The 20955-nt window shown below is 32.5% G+C and overlaps 2 protein-coding genes across 3 annotated transcripts; one reads left to right on the top strand and one right to left on the bottom strand.

Moving 5' to 3' along the window:
• Window positions 1-58: 58 nt before the first annotated feature.
• Window positions 59-6238, bottom strand: LOC116137042 (allantoinase). Of its 2 annotated transcripts, none has more exons than XM_031422727.1 (16): window positions 5864-6238; window positions 4623-4716; window positions 4249-4369; window positions 3900-3973; window positions 3735-3811; window positions 3538-3574; window positions 3377-3462; window positions 2948-3007; window positions 2685-2833; window positions 2336-2462; window positions 1966-2121; window positions 1776-1886; window positions 1566-1676; window positions 1386-1484; window positions 424-560; window positions 59-338 (listed from the first exon to the last, which is right to left on the bottom strand). In XM_031422727.1, exons 1-15 carry the CDS (start codon window positions 5948-5950, stop codon window positions 432-434), a joined length of 1518 nt encoding a protein of 505 aa, XP_031278587.1. In that variant the 5' UTR covers window positions 5951-6238; the 3' UTR covers window positions 59-338; window positions 424-431. The 2 variants fall into 2 exon arrangements, with proteins under 2 accessions (XP_031278587.1, XP_031278588.1); XM_031422728.1 differs by lacking the exon at window positions 5864-6238 and adding an exon at window positions 5041-5045.
• Window positions 6239-17469: 11231 nt separating this feature from the next.
• On the top strand, window positions 17470-20731 carry LOC116137108. Its single transcript, XM_031422799.1, has 5 exons — window positions 17470-17631; window positions 18453-18506; window positions 19079-19182; window positions 20221-20259; window positions 20339-20731. The coding sequence occupies exons 1-5, from the start codon at window positions 17547-17549 to the stop codon at window positions 20477-20479; spliced, it is 423 nt and encodes a 140-aa protein (XP_031278659.1). The 5' UTR covers window positions 17470-17546; the 3' UTR covers window positions 20480-20731.
• The last annotated feature ends 224 nt before the right edge of the window (window positions 20732-20955 follow it).

The following is a 20955-nucleotide window of genomic DNA, read 5'->3' as shown; positions in this document are numbered from 1 at the left end:
TGTCTTGGTTTATTTGGTGATATTGAACAAGAGGAAAAAAAGATTGATTGAGTTTTTCAAATTTATAAATTTAAATGCATTTAACTTCATTTACTGATAGAGGTACAAGTCATTTATGATGAGATGTCAGAGATTACTGACGGCTCATCCACATCCTCCACTGAAACTGACAATTATAAACACTGCACTATCTTGATCCATGGCTTTCTTCCAAGCCTTAGTATTGGATAGTGATGATCTTTACTTCACTTTTCATTATATCATTCAACCTCCCTCTCCCTCCATTCCTCTTATTGGTGATCGTGATGGGAAGTTTGGATTTGGAACGTGGAGATGTTCTGAAGAGATCATACAAACCAGAGGGTGAGGAAAACATAAAACCAGAGAAAGAAAACAAACAAAAGATGAAGTAATGGGAATTACTCCTGAGTTCACTTGGCTAGGATTGGTACACCACAGGCAGCGGGAGCATGTCCTCCTTCTTTATAGACAAGATTTCCTCTAACAAATGTGCCCAATACTTTTCCAGAGAGTCTTCTTCCGAGGTACGCAGAGATTTGCTAAATAGAATGTGATTCCAACATTAGAAAACCCATATTCAAATTTTCAATATGGAATTTAAATGCAATAATTTTCTTATTGAAAATATATGAAAATCTTACAATAATATGTTTAGTCCAAATGAGTTACAATATTTTTTAAAACATTTTTTAAAATTAATCCCAAAATTTAAAAAAATGTCAGTTTTTTTTTTTTTTTTTGAAGTCAGAATAATTTAATAAACATATTTTAAAATATTAAATACATATTGAAATATTATTTTGGATTAAAACCAAATGGGCCCTTAAAAGATACCTGCACAAGAATAGGATTAATAAAACTGAGTACATATTAAGGAGATACTGTATCTTTTAATAGGAATTTACTTAGATTCAGAAGTATCCCCACTCTAAGGTAGAATTCCAAGCATACCCTTCAAAATTTGGCATTTTGAACTTAGAGAGCTTTGAATGGTTTCTATATCTAGATTTTCATTTAACAATTTTGAAATATAGAAGTATACAAAGTGAGATTAGATGTCTATATCTAGAGTTTTATTTAACAATTTTGAAATATATAATTTTAGTGGATAGATTATCATTTTTTAGGTATAGTCTTAGCCCTTAGTTTTACCCATTTATTTGTATAAACATCACAAAAATTGCTGCTAATGTCAATGTACGAATTCCTTCTGTTTCTCACCGCCATACCCATGGTACGGGGGCAGAAATTTGATGTTAGAATTGCATCTTAAGATGCTATACACAAAACAGTACAAGGGGGAAAATAAGACACAAAGGAAACAATGAATAACTATGTTGAGAAAAAATTTATGAAACACTTACTGGATGTTTAATGTAAATAGGATGGTCATCGTTGAGGTCAAACTCCATTTCAGGTTCCCATACAACAATGTCAGCATGGTTTCCAATTGCAATGGTCCCCTGCAAAATGTATTTCAAATTAATGTGACATGATCCATTAACAAAATTGATGAAAAGATAAGTTCAGATAATTTTGCAAACCTTGGAATGTTGTGCAGCAAGCTTGGCAGGCCTCTCACTCCACCATGAAGCTAATTGCTCTAAAGTTACTCCATATTTTTGCCCATATGACCAAGTCACTGGAAGAACAAACTGCAGATAATCTCGAAATAATGCCCATAGTGTCCAAAATCAGTGGCAAAATTACAATAACAATTCATATGATTTTATTCCTTGCACTAAAAAACATACCTGCAAAGATGAGATACCGCCCCAAGCTCTTAAAAAGTCACCATCATTAAGGAGTTTAAGTTCTGGCTCGGTTGGTGAATGATCTGAACTTAGCATATCAATCTGTCCTTCCTGTAACAAAAATTTAAAATCAGGGATGAGAGAGGAAACCATGATATATATATATATATATATATGAATATCTAAGTACCATTAGAGCCTCCCATAATTTTTCTCTGTTTGCTCCATCTCGAATGGGTGGAGCACATTTAAAACGTGTGTCTCCATCCGGAATCTCTTCAGCTGAGAAAGCTAAGTAATGGGGGCATGTCTCAACAGTTATGCTGTCACCATTGTTTCTTGCTTCCTGCATAGAAAAAGAATAAAAAAGATATGAAACGAAAACAACTGAAAAGGATAGATAATATAGTTAAGAAACGAAAACAAAGAGGATGGATAAACAATCTCAGTTATGTTCCTCTCAGTAAAATCAGATAAACTGACAGCTGAGATCATCTATGTAAAAGGAACATATTGCAGAAAATTTATCAACAACCATCAAAAGAGATTTTAATAGATACCTTTATAAGATCTAAGGAAGAACTAGCATCAGATAGATGAACAATGTGAAGATGAGCTCCCTCTGCAGGGCCACCAGACCTTGTGTCCTTTGTTATTGTCAAGAGTTCTTTGATAGCTGCCTCTTCCCTGTTTGGGAGGTCAAGGAAAGCATAACTTATGTAAAATGACAAAACCAGAAATCAAAGCAATGAGAAATATATTAGATTCCTATGAAAAACACCACAGCAGATCTGATTCTCGCTGGCTTTCAAGGAAAAAGTGGTACTAAACAACTTTTCTTTTTTCAAAGAATCATAACTTAATGAAAATGTGTATAAAGTACTTGAAATTAAAAGGAGTTAATCTTACCATGAAGGCGGCCTAGACTTCAAATAGGTTGAATTAGATCGAGCATCATTTTTACCATGTGCAACTTCTAAGTGACTTTCAGAGTCTTGCTGAATCTCAGCATGTACAAGTAAAGGCCTTTTGTATCTTGCCAATACAGATAGGCCTTCCTGGAAGAACCAAATTTAGAAAACAAAGAGAACAAACTAAATTATATTAACATTACAAAGACTGCTATCTAATTCATATGGAAACTCAGCTTTCTCGTGCATCAGCAAACAAACCTTAATATGACTAGCATTTGTCATAGGAAAGTCATTGATCCCTGAAGGACACATAAAAGACTACAAAATAGAAATAGGAAAGCTGTTAGATGATAAATTCAATATTAAACAACATAGAGGAACATTTACTAGGGAAATCGGTTAGTTTAAATCAATATAAATAATACTACACGCACATACAACCTAATGACATTGACATTGTTGAATTAGTAAACCGACAAGTAACTCGATCTGTAAATAATTGTAAACTCATAGAAGTTTGTACTATATGGTCATTGCTTGAATTTAGAGCAACATTAATGGAATCTGTATTAGGAGTACATGTATCAGAAATTTAAGCTGCAAAACATGTTCTAATGCAACTGATATACTATTCTATGCATGTAACAAGGAAAAATAATTCATTAAAGTTGTTCCTTAGATAGTTACCTTCAATCCAAGGGCACCAGCATTGAGGAGAGCTTCTAGAGCAGTTGCATTGAAAGCATTTTCTGGAACCAGGCCTCCCCAGAAACCTGTTTATATAGCATGGTTAACAAACAGAAATTTTTCATAAATCAGTTGGCTACAGAATAGTTTCAAGATCATACCAACATCAACATAGATATTCTTCTTGGCAGCCTCAATCTATAACACCAACGCCAACAACATTATGATACAGAGTAGTAGTTAGTCATGTGTGGTACAACTGCTATCAAAAGAAAACTACAATGAAACTTTAAATTCATAAGAACCAATATATTGACAATTAAAACAGAGTGATTAACTCTTACTCAACTCTTCATACCTTGAGTTTCAGAGTTTCTGTAGAAATAGTTGAGGGATAACTATTTAGGGGCATGTCAATCAATGTAGTTATACCACCTGAAGAAACATAAGATACAGAAAATTTGTTGGAAAACAGTAATTTCATTTTCACAGGTAGGTAATAAATACAAGAATAATAGCTTACCAGCAGTAGCCGCTCTAGTCCCTGAAGGAAATCCTTCCCATTCAACTCTTCCAGGATCATCAAGATGCGAATGCCTGTCATGGACATCGCCAAATAAAGAAACTTTATCTCATATTTAGCACTCATAAATCTGATATGTTTAATTCTTACTTATAACGAAGATAGTTTTGCATGGCTAAGCAAAATCCAGAAATTGGAATGTTCAACTTTTAATATTAACGAAACACCTGAATTTTTTGAGTTATAATGCATTTGTCAAGCTGTCAGTTAAGCTCGACGAAGAAATCCTTACTTTTTTGTTTTCATCTGCTAAAACATATACATAAAGGGGATAATTTTCAAGTCTTACACATCAATCAAGCCAGGCATGATAACAGCCTCTCCATAATCAATTACTGGTACCGTCTTGGACTTCTTACGCCAATCCTCTGCCTTAACAATGGATATGATATTGCCATCCTTTATTTCAACTGTTTATTCTCAAGTTTGAAAATTAATATCAATTAATTAGGTCGTGATAGATAAACAAAAAATTATTTATAGAATTGATATGTTAATCACTTTAACATGTTCTTCCTATCTTATCAAACAAACCAAGTCAATTTCACTTCTGCTTATGAGCTAAATTTAGTTGTTTATTTATTTTTTTAACTTAGGAAAACAAATATGAAGTATAAAATCATTAAAATCTAGTTAAAAATCAAATAAAAGACACAAAATTACCTGCACCAGATATAACCCCTTGTGGCGTGACCACCCGCTTGCCGGTCATCCAGTAGTGGTCATAAGGAAGAAGACTACACACACTTTGAGACAGCTGCAACATCAATTAAAATAAACTATAAATTAAATGAGAATTCATCGTTATGAACCCGAGCGCTGGATTCAAATTTTTTCTGTAGCAAGTAACTCTGTACACAAACAGAACAAGAAACAAACTATGAAATGCTCTGTTGGAATTAAAATTGAAATATACAGTCTATAAAATAAATAAATAACTGTTTTTTTGTTCAGTTATTTTCCCCTAATCTTTTATTTCTTCCATTTTCTCACCAACCAAATAGAACATCCTTCACAGACTGAAAATACTAAATTGACAAACACATGCAAAAACAGAAAGTTAACATAATCGTTATCAGACCTCGGAAGATTCTCGAAAGTAGAGTAAAATCAATTAAAATAAACTAGAATTAATTGAGGATCCTCGTTATAAACTTAAGCACTGGATTCAAATTTTGGCAGTTAAAAATAACTCTGTCTACAAAAAGAACCAGAAACAAACGATGTCCACTATTTGGAATTGAAATTGAAATCTACAGTCTATGAAAATCAAAGTTATATAATTTCCTTCATTTTCTCACCAACCAAACAGAACATCCTTCACAGAAAATGAAATTACTACATTAACAAACGCATGCATAGACGGAAAGATAAACGGTGTCGTTATCAGACCTCGGAAGATTCACTAAAGTACAGTAACACCAATTAAAAAATAAACTAGAAATTAATTGAGAATTCATCATTACAAACTTGAGCGGTGGATTCAAATTTTGGCTGAAGAAAGTAACTCCGAACACAAACAGAACCAGAAACAAACCATGAATACTCTATTTGGAATAAAAAACGAAATATAGAATATATAAAATCAAAGTTATGTTTTCCTCCATTTTCTCGCCTACCAAACAGAACATCCTTCGCATAAAATGAAAATACTACATTAACAAACACATGCAAAGACGGAAAGTTAAACGGTATCGTTCTCAGACCTCGGAAGATTCACGAAAACAAAGTAACAAACTATAAATAGTCCGTGTGAAATTGGAATTGAATAGGATCTATAAAATCGAAGTTATATTTTCCTCCATTTTTTCACTAACCAAACAGAAGATCCTTCACAGAAAACGAAAACAGTACATTAACAAACACATGCAAAGACAGAAAGTTAGACGGCGTCGTTAAAAGACCTCGGAAGATTCACGAAAGTAGAGCAAGAAGAGAAAAGAAGCGACGAGTGTCAACACAGGAAACAGCCTCCATTGAAGATTCTCCATTTCTCTTTCTCTCTCTCTTTCTTTCACGCCGAGTGTGTGTGTGCAACCGTCTCAATTGTTTCCCTTTCTATAGGAAAAGTGGACCAATAAGATTGGTTATTTCCGGTCCATGCTGATTCATGAACGTATCCAAACAAAACGTATTGGAATCCAGAGGAACCCTGTTTTTTCTAAATGTGGCAGCAAAATTACTGCCCACTTGCGCTTGTTGGAGAGTGGATCATTGTCCACTCACGTGTTGTCGATATGGTAAATCCATCATGATTCCGATAGGTTCGTGTGTTTATGTATTTTTTTATAGGTTGTGGTGATTAAAGAATGAGTAAGATCTTAGTCTTGGTAGATGGCGGGGATAATGGAGAAGATTCGTTCGGATTCGTTGAAGGACCAGTCATTATCTGACACGTGGACCGAATCCTAAGAGAATCTTAAAGAGGAAAGGAATTATAAATTATTAATACGTAATAAACAACACATAGACCCTTCACGTATATGAAAGTAACACTTACCTCCTCAAACATTTTCAAAAATATTTATCAACTCCCGATACAATTTTGTCTTTTCATGCCACAAGGGAGCTGATGACCTCACCCATAAAACAAATTATTAATTTCACTTAGTTTTCTATTTTGACCAAGTTAATATTTGTAGATTCCGCTCTACTCACTTATTTGTATATCAAAAAGCCAAAAAAAAATTGGCTTTTATCTAAATACTAAAACATCTGAATTAATAATATTTTTATTTATTCATTATGTTGTTCCTATTAAATTTATATATAATTTTATTTCTTTCAAAAACTTTTGCATTATATATTTTTGTCTTCTTTATTTATCATAGCTGCACAAATCAAAATCAACCATCAAATGCAGTCAACTTGCTTGGAACAATTGATAAAAAATGTTTGATTTATCTGAATTGCTATTAGGGGTGGACCACTTGAAGGTTTACCCAATCGTTAACTTCAGGGTCTGGAGAGATTAGTCGAGAAACACGCAAGCTATTTTAAACACTCCCGATCACAAAAAAAAAAATAAATAAATAAATAAACCAAATATTCATACAACAATTACAATACCAAATTGAAAATTAACTATTTTAAGGATCCAACTAATTTATATTGACTAGTTAGATTGATGCATGTGAATAATTGAGATTACATCTAAATATGGTATTTTTCAAAGTGCATTAATTATGCAAATTGTATTGAATCCCAACCACGATGCTTTTATCCAATGGCCTTAAACTTGTGTTATATATATAGTATCATTATAATGTATTAAAAAAATGTTTTCTTTTCAAAAGATATAATATGGAATTATTTTAATTAATTCCACTACAAATAATTCCTCTTTCCCCCTATTTTTCCCGTTGTTTTATGTGAAATTATCCATGAATTTGAAGTCAAATTTGTAACAGTTGCACTTTATGTGAATAAAGAGCAAAATGATTACTTTAACCGCTCAAATACATTATAAACATTTGTCAACACGAACGAGAACCTGTGATGTGATTGATACTATTTAAAATGTAAAGGAGGTAAGTGTCAACTTCAAAGACATAAAGGGCCTAACTGTTATTTTATGAAAGATTCTTGATGTTTTGTGTTTAGACACTAATGAATGAATCTGAATAATATAAAAGGAATCAAAAAGGTTATCATTTCAAATTCTCTATAGTGTCCTAGTTTGAAAAGTAATTTAAAGCATGATCGCTTTGTGATTGTGATTTTACATATCTCTAACTTTTTATAATATTTCAAAAGTGGCGGCTTATTTTAAGACAAAAACCATATACTGTAGTATCCTTATTATATAACTATTATGGGATCAATTAATATAATGGCTACTCACAATTATTAAAAACAATTTCATAACCCATTACTAATTATCCTTTAATAATAATGTAATTATTTTTTTGTCTTCATAAAATTGATAATGTTATTAATCAGAGCATTGGTATGAAATACTAAAAAATTAAAAAAAAAAAGAAAAAAGCTAATAATCAATTTGATTTGTCCGTTAAAAAATAATAATTATTAAACCTTTTTTTGTGATTATAAAAGAACTATTTTCCGTTAAAGTGAAATTGAAATATTATAACCAATTCTAAGTGGTTTAGTGGTTTTATAGGAACTCTTGAATGTATTACTAAAACTGTTCTGAATTTGAGTCCTTCATCGATTGCTAATAGAGGTGGCAAATGAAATTGTTACTTAATTGGTAGTTTCAGAGTTCTAAAAAATTAATTGAGATACACGTAAACCGAATGAAATTGTTACTTAATTGGTAGTTTCAGAGTTCTAAAAATTTAATTGAGATGCATGTAAACCGGGTTAGACACCATTAGACTCAAATAACAAGTATGAAAATGAAAATCGTAGATTATGACATGATATGTGTATATTCTTGTTTATAAACTTTGATCCGAACAGGCACGTAGCCATATAGTGGTTTGTGGGTTCAATTGAACTTTTCAAAAATTTCAAAAAAGTATAATAATTTATAGATTTTACAATTTTAACTATATTTAACTTCATGTTAATCCCATAAAATAAATTATTAATTAATATTTTTTAAACTTTTCTCTTTTCTTTATTTTCTCTCTTTTCCTCTTATATTATATTTTTCCTTTGGTTGGATACTCAAGAAATGTTATTCCTTTAGGTTACAAGATAAGATGATACTAATTTTATTTTTATTTGTTTACTTAAAATTAATTCTTTTTTTTTTTTTTAGTTTTCTTAATTAATGAAATATCATAAGTTATGAGTTTTTCTTGAGTTTAAAATAATTCCTAGATTTTGATATGGGTTTTGATTTAATCTTATTTATGTTGGGGTATGGGTTAATTAATTGCTGTTTTAAGTTGGGTTTGATAAATTGTGGTTCGTTATTTAGTTAATTTTGAATATGGTTTAAAGAATTGATGAAACCCTAAGTTTTAGAGATTTGGGGATTTTGTTTAATTTCGATATATTGGTTAGTTGCTTGATATTTAGAGTTGGATCTGATAAGTTTTTATGGGTTTATAAGTTGAATTTTATTGGCTTAGTAGAAATTGTTTGAAAAACCTAAGTTATGAGTTGAATTTTGATAACTTTGTGTTGTTTTTTAATTGTAATTGCAAATAAATTGTATTTTTGATAATAAAAATTCTTTTATTTTTTTTAGTTATGGACAAGTTTTTTACTGAAAGAAAGTTTTCTAATGAAGAACTATAATTGAACAAAACATAAGGCGTCAAGATAGTCTTCACAATGAGCCTATGGAATCTAGTTCAAGACAAACATATGTAGGGTTGTTCAAATCTGGATATCCGATCCGAATGGCTTTATTTCTGATCCTATCCGAATTTTTGGATCAGGATATATCCTGATCCGTATCTGATCTGAAATATGTGGATATCCGGTTTTTCGGATATCCGATTTTTCGGATCGGATAACTGGATATCCGAAATCTATCCGAATTTTTGAAAATTCTTATTAAAAAATTAAAATCAAATAATTCTTCTAATAAAATTGAAAATACAATGCATGATTATCCACAAATTAATCCACAAGTTGTTTAATGCCAACTTAACAAAGAGTCTATTACCCAAATTACAATTACAAATTTAATAAAAAGACAAACAAAATAGCCAACTTAATACTAATACATTTTTTTTTTATCTTCATGCCAACTTCATCACACCCACTTCACTCTATTTCCTTCCTGGACTGAAGTGCGAGCAAGGTTCTTCATTCTCAAGTTAAAGCTACCTATAATTTACAAAATACAAACTTTAAGTTTAGAATTATGCTTCTTTAATTATTCATCCCTAAAATTTAATTCAGCCTACTAATATATAAAGACAACATTATATTAGCAGGGTAAGTTTGTGTATGATTATAGATGACTCTTCTAAGATTATCATTATGATATCAATAAATAGCTAATGTTTAAGTAGTATAAACAAATAAGAGCACATAATTTTTAGCCTTAAGATGATCAATATACCAAACCTACAAATTCTTTGTTTGGGGTGGGAGAATAAATCAAAAGGAATTTTAACCATGTCCCAAGTTTTAAGTATTACAGATACTGAATAAAGTAGTCCATAATAACTGTAGGTAGTACAGTAGAACAGAAGTAGTTCAATTTCATAAGTGAACAAGATAAGCATCCTGCAACTTTAAGTCTTAAAAAAAGCATCAATGATCATAAAACTACAGAAACAATATGTCAATATCAATGTATTACCATCGGATTCTGTCTTATGTTGAACCTATTGTGAGCAAAAACTTTTTATTTGGATTCCGTATATAAATGTTTACCTATTATTTAACCTGTTTACTGGTAATCCACCTATTTCAATTATTTGAACCACAAAATTAATCATCAAATTCATCAAATTTCCCACGAAAAGTACAAGCTTTAACTTAGTCCCTCTATTATCAAAGATAATTTGACTCAAATGACTGCAGATGAACATTCGCACAAATAAGAATTCCCACTTCAAATCAAACCATAAACTCATAAATATTTCAAAATGTAAATAACTAAGGAAATTGAATTCAAAAATTGAACGCAACAATTCAGCTGTATCTTAATTTATAAATGATTCAGAATCACATGCCTCAATGTCAAGAACACAAGGAAATTAAAATGCATCAGATGCATTGAGATCAATGCATAAAATGTAGGCAGTTTGAATCAAAATTTCCCCTTAAACTCCAAGCAATTTTCAATTAGACCCTAACATAAAAACAGAAAGATCAAAAATCGAACTTGTATTTAAGATTATCATTATGATATCAAAAAACAAACCATTTTTTTCTTCACTGTCCTGTAGCAGAAAACAAACTATGAATGAAGATCCAACAATCCATAGTCAAAGCATCCATCACAAAACAAGGTAGAAAATTCAGCAATTTATAATGGAAAACACTACGATTTCGAAAGGGAAAAAGAAAATTCAGCAAATCTAAAGAAATTTAAAAACCCATTTCTTGGTATTTACCAAAAAAAGAAACCAACAACTACAAAAAATTAGGGATTATTTGTATTTACGATATGGAGATGGAAGGTAAAAGAAGAGATGAGATATGGAGATGAATAAATACTTACGATCGATTTGGGGCTTCAATTAGGGATTTAGGAGAGGAACTGACGATTTGGGGTTGTTGACGATCTTCGCTTTGATGGTGGAAGGAGTGAGTGAGAGAGATGGCGATGGTGAGTTAGTGACTGTAAGTGAAGACTGAAGAATGAAGATGGCGATGGTGAGGTTGAGTCGTGAGTTTGTGACTGTCGTCTGTCGAGTGCCGAGCGAGAGAGACTGAGAGAGTTGAGTTTGAGTTAAATTAAAATTGTGTTTGTAGGGTTATTTTAAAAATCAAAACGACGTAGTTTTAGTAAAATTTGGATCGGATACGGATATTCGCTTTTTTAACAATCCCGATCCGGTATCCGATCCGAATATTCGGATTTTCTAAAATTATGATCCGTATCCGATTTGAATTTTCGGATATCTGATTTTTTTCGGATCGGAGCGGAGCGGATCAGGATCGGATATCGGATATCGGATTTTTTTGAACAGCCCTAAACATATGTTAAACTTAGCTTGAGTAGTCTTCCTGCAGATCCTGGATTGAGGATTAAAATTTTAGAATATCATCCTAATGATAGAGACGAAGTGAGAAGACATACTTGCAAAAAGAACATTGCCAACCACACAATCATAATTTTAAAAAGCGAGCAATTGAGAATTTAATGCGTCGTTTTAATCCCATTTGGTTTAGAGAATATGCAAATTGGTTGGAGTATAGTGTAGAAAAAGAAAGTGCTTTTGTTAATGTTGTTATCTTTTTAGACATGAAATTAGCATTGATATTACCTGTTGCAACTGCAAGTGTTGAAAAAATATTTTCTGCGATGAAGATTGTGAAAAATCGACTACAGAATCAAATGGGAGATCAATTATTAAATGATTGTCTCATTATATATATATATATTGAGAGAGAGAGAGAGAGAGAGAGAGAGAGAGATTTGATAGAATTGTCAATGAAGCAATTATGCAACGTTTTCAAAATATGAAAAATCACCGAGGACAATTATAGAATTGATAATTTGGTATATATAACTTTTAAAAGTATATTTTTTATGTTTATTACTTCAGTATATATTTTATTGTAAATTTATCAACTTTGATGTTTTGAATCCACTGACTTAGAATCCTGGCTATGTCCCTAGATCCGAACCACCACTAGGTGGTCTAGTGGTAAAAGAGCAAAATGATTTTCTATGAATTCCTAAGTTCGAGTTCCCATAGACATTAATAAAGGTGGTCACTAGGGCTCTTACACGATCAATAGTCCGGTGATTAAAAAAAAAAAAAATTCGTGACAAGGGGTATCCGGACAGCTTATGTGCACTTCAACTAATACATCAAGGCTCTGAAGTTCTCTATTAGCAACTCAAGTGGGTCGAACTCAAGATCTTTTAAGTAATATACCCAAGAGTCCTAGTTGACCATTAGGCCACAAAGTGGTGGTTAAAAAAAACAAAAACAAAAAAAAACCTTTGATCCGCAAAAAGGGTTTACAGGTATCTATGGTTTATAAGAAACTTTTTAAATAGAAATAATAATCTTTACTGAAAGTCCAGGAAATGTAAAAATATAAGGTGATAATTGATTGCCAGTTTTGATTTTTGATCCAGAATTTTTTTAGAACTTGGACATTTGCACTTGAAAATAACTATCAATGGACATATTTTATTGTTTTTTTCAATGAAACTAAACAAAGATATAACACGGTCTTATATATCCATTGTAAAAGACATAATAAAACCTGTTGTATGCTAAAACATGGAGAAGACAATTATTATCAAATTAAATACCAACTAAGTAAAACTTTTTTATGTCTTATTTAATAATTTTACTAAGGGATAAAATTGTAATTAAAATAACAATAATAATAGTTGGGATGTAAAATGATAAATTATGGGGGCTAATAACATCACTCATAAAAAAGTAACTTCCAATTTTAACCTTTACCAAAGTTGAAAGCAAGAGCTAATAAGTAATAAGTGTGTGACAATAACATCACTATAAAAATAAACAGCTTAACAATTATTATTTACGTATGAAAAAAAAAAAAAAAAAAACCAAACATATTATTCGATTTTACACGTTTAGACTTATTTATTTTTTTATTTTATTTTTCAAATTGAGACCTATTAACTTAAGGGTTAATGGCATCAAATCTCCCAAAAATGTGACAAAAAAAAATATATATATATCTTTGAGATTTCGGAAATAGCATAAATTTCTATCATTAAGTTTTTAAACATTAAAATAAATGAGAAGAGAGTATTTTGATAATATTTACAAACTTTTAAAAATGTAAATTTTAACCGCTCATTGACAGTTCATTGACAGTAGTGGAATTTTGTTATTTCAAAACCTCAAGCAATTTTTTGTTATTTTATCATTCCTAAGAGACTCTATTCTTTTAACCCTAAGGGGCGTTTGGTTAGAGGTTATGTGGGATTACTAGTGTAATGCCCCACTTGAGGTACGTAGTTAAGATTTGATGAATGGCTTGAATGTTTATTGATTTATCCTTATTTGAGTCTGTATGTTGTTAATATTGTTTGGTTGGCCCTTGGTTGAAAGGGTGTATTAGTTTGGATGAGTGCTTACCCTAAAAATTGTAAGACTTGGCAAAATCTTAATGTTACAGTCTTCGCTAGGGCGAAGAAGAGGCTTTGCCGCGGCAATGAAGTGCTACAACCCCCGTGTAGTTGCTGTAAGTTTTCGCCGGGGTGAATACTCGGCTGAAATTTCCCTTGAGTTTTTAGAGAATTCTTCCTTTTGGGGCTCAATGACCATTCTACCCCTAATTAGCAGGAAAAATGGGGAGTGAAATGCTAGGAAATTGCATGGAGAATAGTTTGAATGGGGATGTTTTTGCAAAGAATTAAAGGGCATAGGTGGAATTTCTAAGAAGGAGTAAGGGTATAATGGGAAAGAGTGGAGAAAATATGAGATATGAAGGGTTTAGCTTTAGAAACCTTTTCATTTCTCCCTTTCCACCGCCTCTTTCATCTTTCAATTCTTTCAAACTTTCATTCAATTTTCCAAGGATCTTTGAAGAGCTTTTGACCAAAAATTGATACAAGTTGATCCTAAGCACTTAAAGGTGAGAATCCTTACTCTAGATGTGAATTTTATTGGTGAAAGAGCAGGATCCTTATTGAGTTTGTGTTTAAGGTTTAAGAGAAAGTATCAAGCCATCAAGAGTAGAGAGCATAAATGGATTCTACTTGAGCCTAAGGTAAGTAAATGCACCTAATTTGTGATTTGCATGATTGAATGATGTGTAGAGATTTATATATGATAAATGTTTGGATTTTTATATTTGAAATGAGTTGATGGATTTATGAAGGAATTTAATGTTGATTTATGGAGAAATTTCCACCATGAGAAGGTGGATTGTGTTGATAAAATTTGGTAGAAGTATGGATAGAATTAGAAGAATTTGAGAGGAATATTTGAAGTGTGCTTTCTTTGCAGGATGTGTGATGATTTAAAGGAGTTGAACTCCAATTTTGGATGGTTAAGAAAGAAGTATAATTAAAGTTAGAATAACGTTTATGTATGCACACATATTGTTTGATGAAATGTCTAAAAGAAGCATGAGTAGAAGTAGAGAACCTTACTTTATGCAACATAGCATATTTGCATTTCATGAATGCATATAAGAAAGATTTTAGGCATGAGCCATCCATATGCATATGTTTAATTGAGTAATCACATAAGAAAGAAATATGAGAAATGAGAAAGAAACACTTTAAGAATAGAGATAAAGAAAAGAACTAATTCTCTTAGAATAAAGAGAAAGAAAGAATTAGCACTAGAGAATAAAATGAATAATAAGTGCTACAGAAGAGAAAAGAGAATAGATTGTGCGATAAGGAGCCTGTGAGTGTAGAAATTATCTGCGTGTAACCGCCATGAGAGAGCGGTCTTCGCCTTGAGAGAGCGGAATGAGAATGAGAAAAAGAATTTGTATAGCCGTGAGAATACATGCAGATGAGAGCTATACACGAGAGAGAGTACACTCACATGGTCAAGGGTTACGAATCCATGTATCGACCAAGACCGATCGGCAAAGAATAAGAATAAGAAAGAATAAGAATAAGAATAAGAATGAGAAAGACAAGAAAAGAAAGAAAATGCATTGCCTTGCATTAGTGCATATGCATCTCATCCGTACATGTTAGCATGATATCTCTCATGGCTGATGAGAATAGAGAGAAAGAAAGAATAGAAAGAAAGAAAAGAACAGTAGAAACAGAGAAAGAACAAGAGAGATTGAATTTGAGAAAGTGACAAGAGTAAGGAAAGAATTGAAAAGTGACACATGGGGGTAGCGGAGTAGAGGATTACTTACTGAGCATCTTTGTGCTCATCCCGTTGTTTTCTATGTTTTTGCAGGACACAGGTGAGGACGTGGTCGGATGGACGTCGGCAAGCGGGGAGACTTGGCTGCACTGTCTACTGTTTTTGAGAGTCTTTTTGTACAAATGATGATGTATGTAAAGAATATATTTATTAAGTAAAGAAAATTTTTGGGCCCAATCATTTTGATAAATATACTTGTCTTTTTATTAATATATTTTATGAATATGATAGTAGAAAGAAGTTGTTACAACTAGGGTTAAGTCATCTTATATTACTTAATTACCATGTTTGGTTGTCAAGTAATATAAGATAGCGGTAATCTTCAAATACCAATAGTGGTTACTATTGGTAATATTGGAGGTAATCTGATTACTTCCATTTTCTTAAGTATTTTAAGATTACTAGGGTTATCTTTTTTTTTGTTACAATTCTATCCCTTATTAATAAAATTTTAGGACAATAATGCCCTTATTTTTAAATTTATTTACATGAATATGACTTTTACTATTTCACCCCAATTAATTAACTTTTTGGACAAAATTATCCTTGAATTCAAAATAAATTGCAGCCTACCCAAGCCACCACCCCCACCTACCTGCCGCAGCCTACCGCTGGCAACCACTGCCGCGGCCAGCCGCCGTCATAGCTAGAATGACGCACGAAAGACCGAAAATGGCCGCAGTGCATCGATATGGCCATTTTCGGCTAGAAATGGTCAAACGACGCACAGAGGCCATTTCCTGCCTTTCGTGCGCCGTTAGATTGTCGGATGCCGGCGGCTTGTGGTGGCTGCCAACGGCCGACAGTGGCTGGGTTGGTGGGGGTACTTTGTTGATTTTCCAAACTTTTATTATGGGGTTGTTTTTGCTAAGTTTTTAAATGCAGATGGGGGTTATATAATCTAAATAATAATCAATATTAAAAAAATAATGTAATAATAATATTTAATTAGAGGACAATTCAGTAATTTAAATAACATACCCACTAATTTACTCCTCCCAATCAAACATATTAATATAATATACCTACCAATTAACCAAACACATTTTCCTAAATATTCCTAGTAATCTTCAAGGTAATTTAGGGTTCGTTTGGTTTGTTATTTTAGATAGGATTTTGGAAATAGTATTGGGTAGTTGAATAGGGTAATTATTAAGAGGTAAAATTTAAAATTTAGCAAAAAACCCCATAGGTTTGCTAATTTAACTAAACACCCCAATATATAAAAAATTTGTAAAATGACAAAAACACCCCACTCACCCACAGTGCCAGATTCCAGCTACCACCATCGGAATCTAACGTTACGATGCATACCAGTCAAATCTAGCCAGTCGTGCATCGATCTAGTATTTTCTGACCAGATCCACCATGGATCTGGCCGGAAAAGGTCAGATCTACTACCAGATTTAACCGTCAACGGCCGGAAAAAGCCATATCTATGACCAGATCTAATCGTCAACGGTCGGAAAAGGCTAGATCTGGCTGTCAAAGACGACCAAAGAGATGGCCGTCGTTGATGGTCAACAAGTCAACGAAGGCTAGATTTGGCATTTTCCGACCAGATCCAAAATGGATCTAGCCAGAAAAGGCCAGATCGGTGAATTACCGGCCAGTTCTGATCATTTTTATGCCATTGTGATAGATTCCGGCCACCACCGTCAATCTAACAACTATGGGTGGATGGCGGTGTTTTTGTTAATTTTTAAACTTTTTTTCAGGGGGTGTTTGATTAAATTAATAAACTTAAGGGTTCTAAAAGATTAAATAAAATATAATAGTATTTCCTAAATAATGAAACAAACAATTATTTTGGGAATATGGTAGAAAATAAAGAACCGAATGGACCCTTAATTTTCCAGTAAACCAACCTTCCTTGAACCAAGCGCCCCTTAAACTAGTGAACAAAATCCTTCAAAATGTCCCTAAATACTAAATTCACATATCCATTGGCATTGCATATTTGCATTTCCCACACAAGCTGAGGCCGGTTAGCAGCGAGCAAGTCATGGTCCAAAGTCAAAACCAAAATGACCAAAATATCCCTCTAAAACGAATTTTTTTGGGTAATTCGAACCTCCTTCTTCATCGACCATCGTTACATTTCCCCTCGTTTTTGTGGACAATAGAAACACACAGAGAAAAAATTATGAATCAGATGATACCGCAACAATGGGCGTCTCCCTGCGGAAATCAATGCACACACAAGTACGCAGCTCTCACGCAGATTCCGTGTAACATTTCTTTTCACTCTTTCGTCAAAGCAATGCAATTTTAATATTTTTAATTTAATTTTAATACGCCAATTTCTGTTCATTAGATCCGTAATTTCGTATATTACTTGTTGATTAAAGTCGAATTTTGCATGTTTTACGTGGATGGATTTATATTATATGCTTATGTTGTGGAAATTTTAAATTTTTTTTCTGACGTTTTGACATTTAATTTAGTATTGTTTGGTGCTGTATTGATGATAGTTTCTTGATACTTTATACTGAAATTTCTGGAAATAATAACTTCACTATGTTTTCTCTCTATTCTGGGAGTTAGTAGCTGGATCTCCCTTTCTACATACCTCAAATGGAATGCTCACTCTTAAAATTCGAAAATTATTCAGTCATTGTAGAACTATCTTTCAAGTTACTCCATGTCTTCAATATGCATAATAAATCGCGTTCATTTGTCTTTTGGTAAGAGATATAGCTGAGGTAATGCAATGTAATTACATTTGATCTTTCTAGTATGGAATGAATTTTTACTTTTTGTGTCTGAAATTGTTCCTTGGTAACCAACTGGACCATATCATTACCTGTATTAGTTCTTTTACCAAATTGTTCCATGTAGGAGTCTCATTGTCTATTATTTAACTGTGGTAAAGATCCTTCATAGTTTCATTTGCAAACTTGAATTATTTTTAAATAGACATCACAGGTTGAAACAAATTTTTTGGTTGCTTTCAAGTATTTTAATATTGCTTCTTGATTATTCACAATCGATTTTAATTGTGTCTAATGCTTTTGTAAACCAATGTACTAATTGTTATGGCTTTTTCTAGGGAGAGTATTTTGCAAAAAAGGTTGTGGTGCTGATGGAGACACATGGGAAGAATGTAAGCGTTTCTCTGCTTTGTTATTTATTTATGTTTGCCCTTATTTGGAATTTAGAATTGAGATTATGCATTTGATAGTATGTTCAGACCTGACCACCACGCACAATGCTTTCAAGCTTCAAATTAACACAACTTTTACAGCTTCCTTTATTAAGGATTTGCATAGCATTAGAATCTATTGAGATCCAGGTTCTGTTTATACGTTATTCTTTTCTTTTAAAAGAAAATATTACTTGGCATTGAATGTGATTATTTTATGTAGGATGCAGTATTTTCCTTGTAGTGATGCTTGAAATTATTGTAGGAATGCACTTATCTCATAATATAAAGAATGATGTTCTTACAGCTTATTGTTGGTTCATGGCTTGTAATTTCTTTGATTTTAATAATCTGTTCATTAACTGGAAATTGGTACATAAAGATATCACTGGTTTGAAGAGCAATCTGAAGTATGCTTTTATTTAGCTGGATAATTTGCAAGTAATCAAATACTGCAAAAAGATGAGTGTAGAGCCAATATATTGGCTTCTAGTTCCTGTAAGCTTCATTTGTTATGATTATTGGATCTCCAGGCTTGGAAGAGTGTAATGAGATTTGTTATAAGGATCCTGTATTAAAGGACCACCAATGGAGTGCATACATTGACCGTTCTCCTGGAGCTGCTAATTACTCTGAGGTATTTTATCTTCTAGCTATTTTCACACTTTTATACATCCCAGTAATTTTCGTGATTTTATACCACTTTCTGAACTTAATGTGATGTTATTTAAACATCATAACAATGATAAGAAACAAAGGCTGATGACCTCTGCATTCTATGAAATTGTACTTTGAAGCTGATAGATAGCTCTAGGAAGTAAGCAGATTGGAACAGATAGGGAATAATGAGAGACAATGTAGATGAAATGCTGAAAATAGAAGTCATGCATTTTAAATTATATATATCTTCTCGTAACATCTGAAGTTTGAAACTCCTAGGCACTAAGGCTGTGCTAGTGTCCTCCACCATTCAACCTGGGTCGCATCAAACAGATCGTACTTGGTAATTCAGAATATATGTCATCTGGATATTGCAAGTTCTGTATAAAATTCTGAGTGTGAGAAGAAATTTGAAGTTTGAACAAATTTTGGTCTGGGTGACATGTTGTATCTGAAAGTTTTGTTGATTTCATCCAAGTGTTGCATATGGAGGGTAATTAATGGTCTCTTAAATGCAATTTTGGTACTATCCCAATTTGTAGCTAGTAGTTTTGCTAGGTCGATTGAGGTGCTAAGAAAAAATTCACCATCTTCAAGTAAGCTAGTATATTTGAAAGGTTTACTTTCGATTTACATGTATTTTGAGCTAGTGTAAGCCTGTCACAAAAGGGCCTGAGCTTCATCTGGAGTTTTGATTTATACCACACCATCTTGCAACCTGTACAACATTGGTGAGCTTGATAAGAACAAATAGCAGTCCATTATGCTAACCACTTATAAACTCCAAACCAAAGATGAAATGCTGCTTGTTGCAATGGCCGATGTCATTATTTGGGATTTTATACATTTCTGCCTCTAGTATTAGAAATTAGTATTAAAAGAATTTTGTTATGTTTAAATCATTTTATTAAGGACATCTCAAGTTAAATTTATCTCAAGTTAAATTTAGTCGCACGACTTGTCTTTGTGTAGTATTGCAGTTTCTTAATGACCACTGATCTCTTTCTTTATACAGGAATGTTTCCATGCTTGTGTTGCTGGCTGTGGTTATAAGGTTGGTTGTCAATTTTAAGGCCTTTGGTTACTTCTTGGTCCCGGAGTTTCATAAACTCATTGATGTCTGTGCATTGTAGTTTGACATTCACCCAGAGAAAGTTGATCAAGTTCGTCCAAACAGGCCACTTCCACTTCCACCTCCCCCTGTCTCAAAGCCACATCCTCCCACTGTGGAACACCGTGGACCTTCAGAAGATGTACCTGCCACCTCAGCATAGTCAGATACAAATGCAATTTTTAGCAGAGAAATTTATACTAAAAGTTTTGTTGGCTTAATAGTTTGCGGGAACATTATACTTGCTACTTGCATACTGATGATATAAATCAGTAGTCTTTGGTTCTCGTCAGCTGAGGCTTAGATTTTGTCCTGGTCGGGGTTTATAAGCTTTCTCCGTCACCTGAGATAACTGGAAATGTAAAATTTGATACATTAAATTAATGGCAGATGGAATCTGTTGATATTGATAATTTCAGAAGATTTATATATTATATAAAGCTTTGGATTTGATCTCCAGATTTTGGTAAAAAGAAAATTAAAGATTAGTTTAGAGGTAAGTGAAAATTTCTATTGAGATAGAGTTCCATCGACTGAAAAACCGTCCTCATGCTGCTCAACGTGTTTGCCTTTTTTTTCATTTGCTTTAGCGTAGGAACAATTTTTTGTACATTCGATGCACGTACAACTGTCTAGTAA

The sequence above is a fragment of the Pistacia vera genome, unplaced genomic scaffold (genome assembly GCF_008641045.1).
Source record: "Pistacia vera cultivar Batoury unplaced genomic scaffold, PisVer_v2 Contig320, whole genome shotgun sequence".
NCBI classification, from domain to species: Eukaryota; Viridiplantae; Streptophyta; class Magnoliopsida; order Sapindales; family Anacardiaceae; genus Pistacia; species Pistacia vera.
The sequence above is the reverse complement of the archived record's forward strand: the minus strand, read 5'-3'. Positions and strand labels throughout refer to the sequence as shown.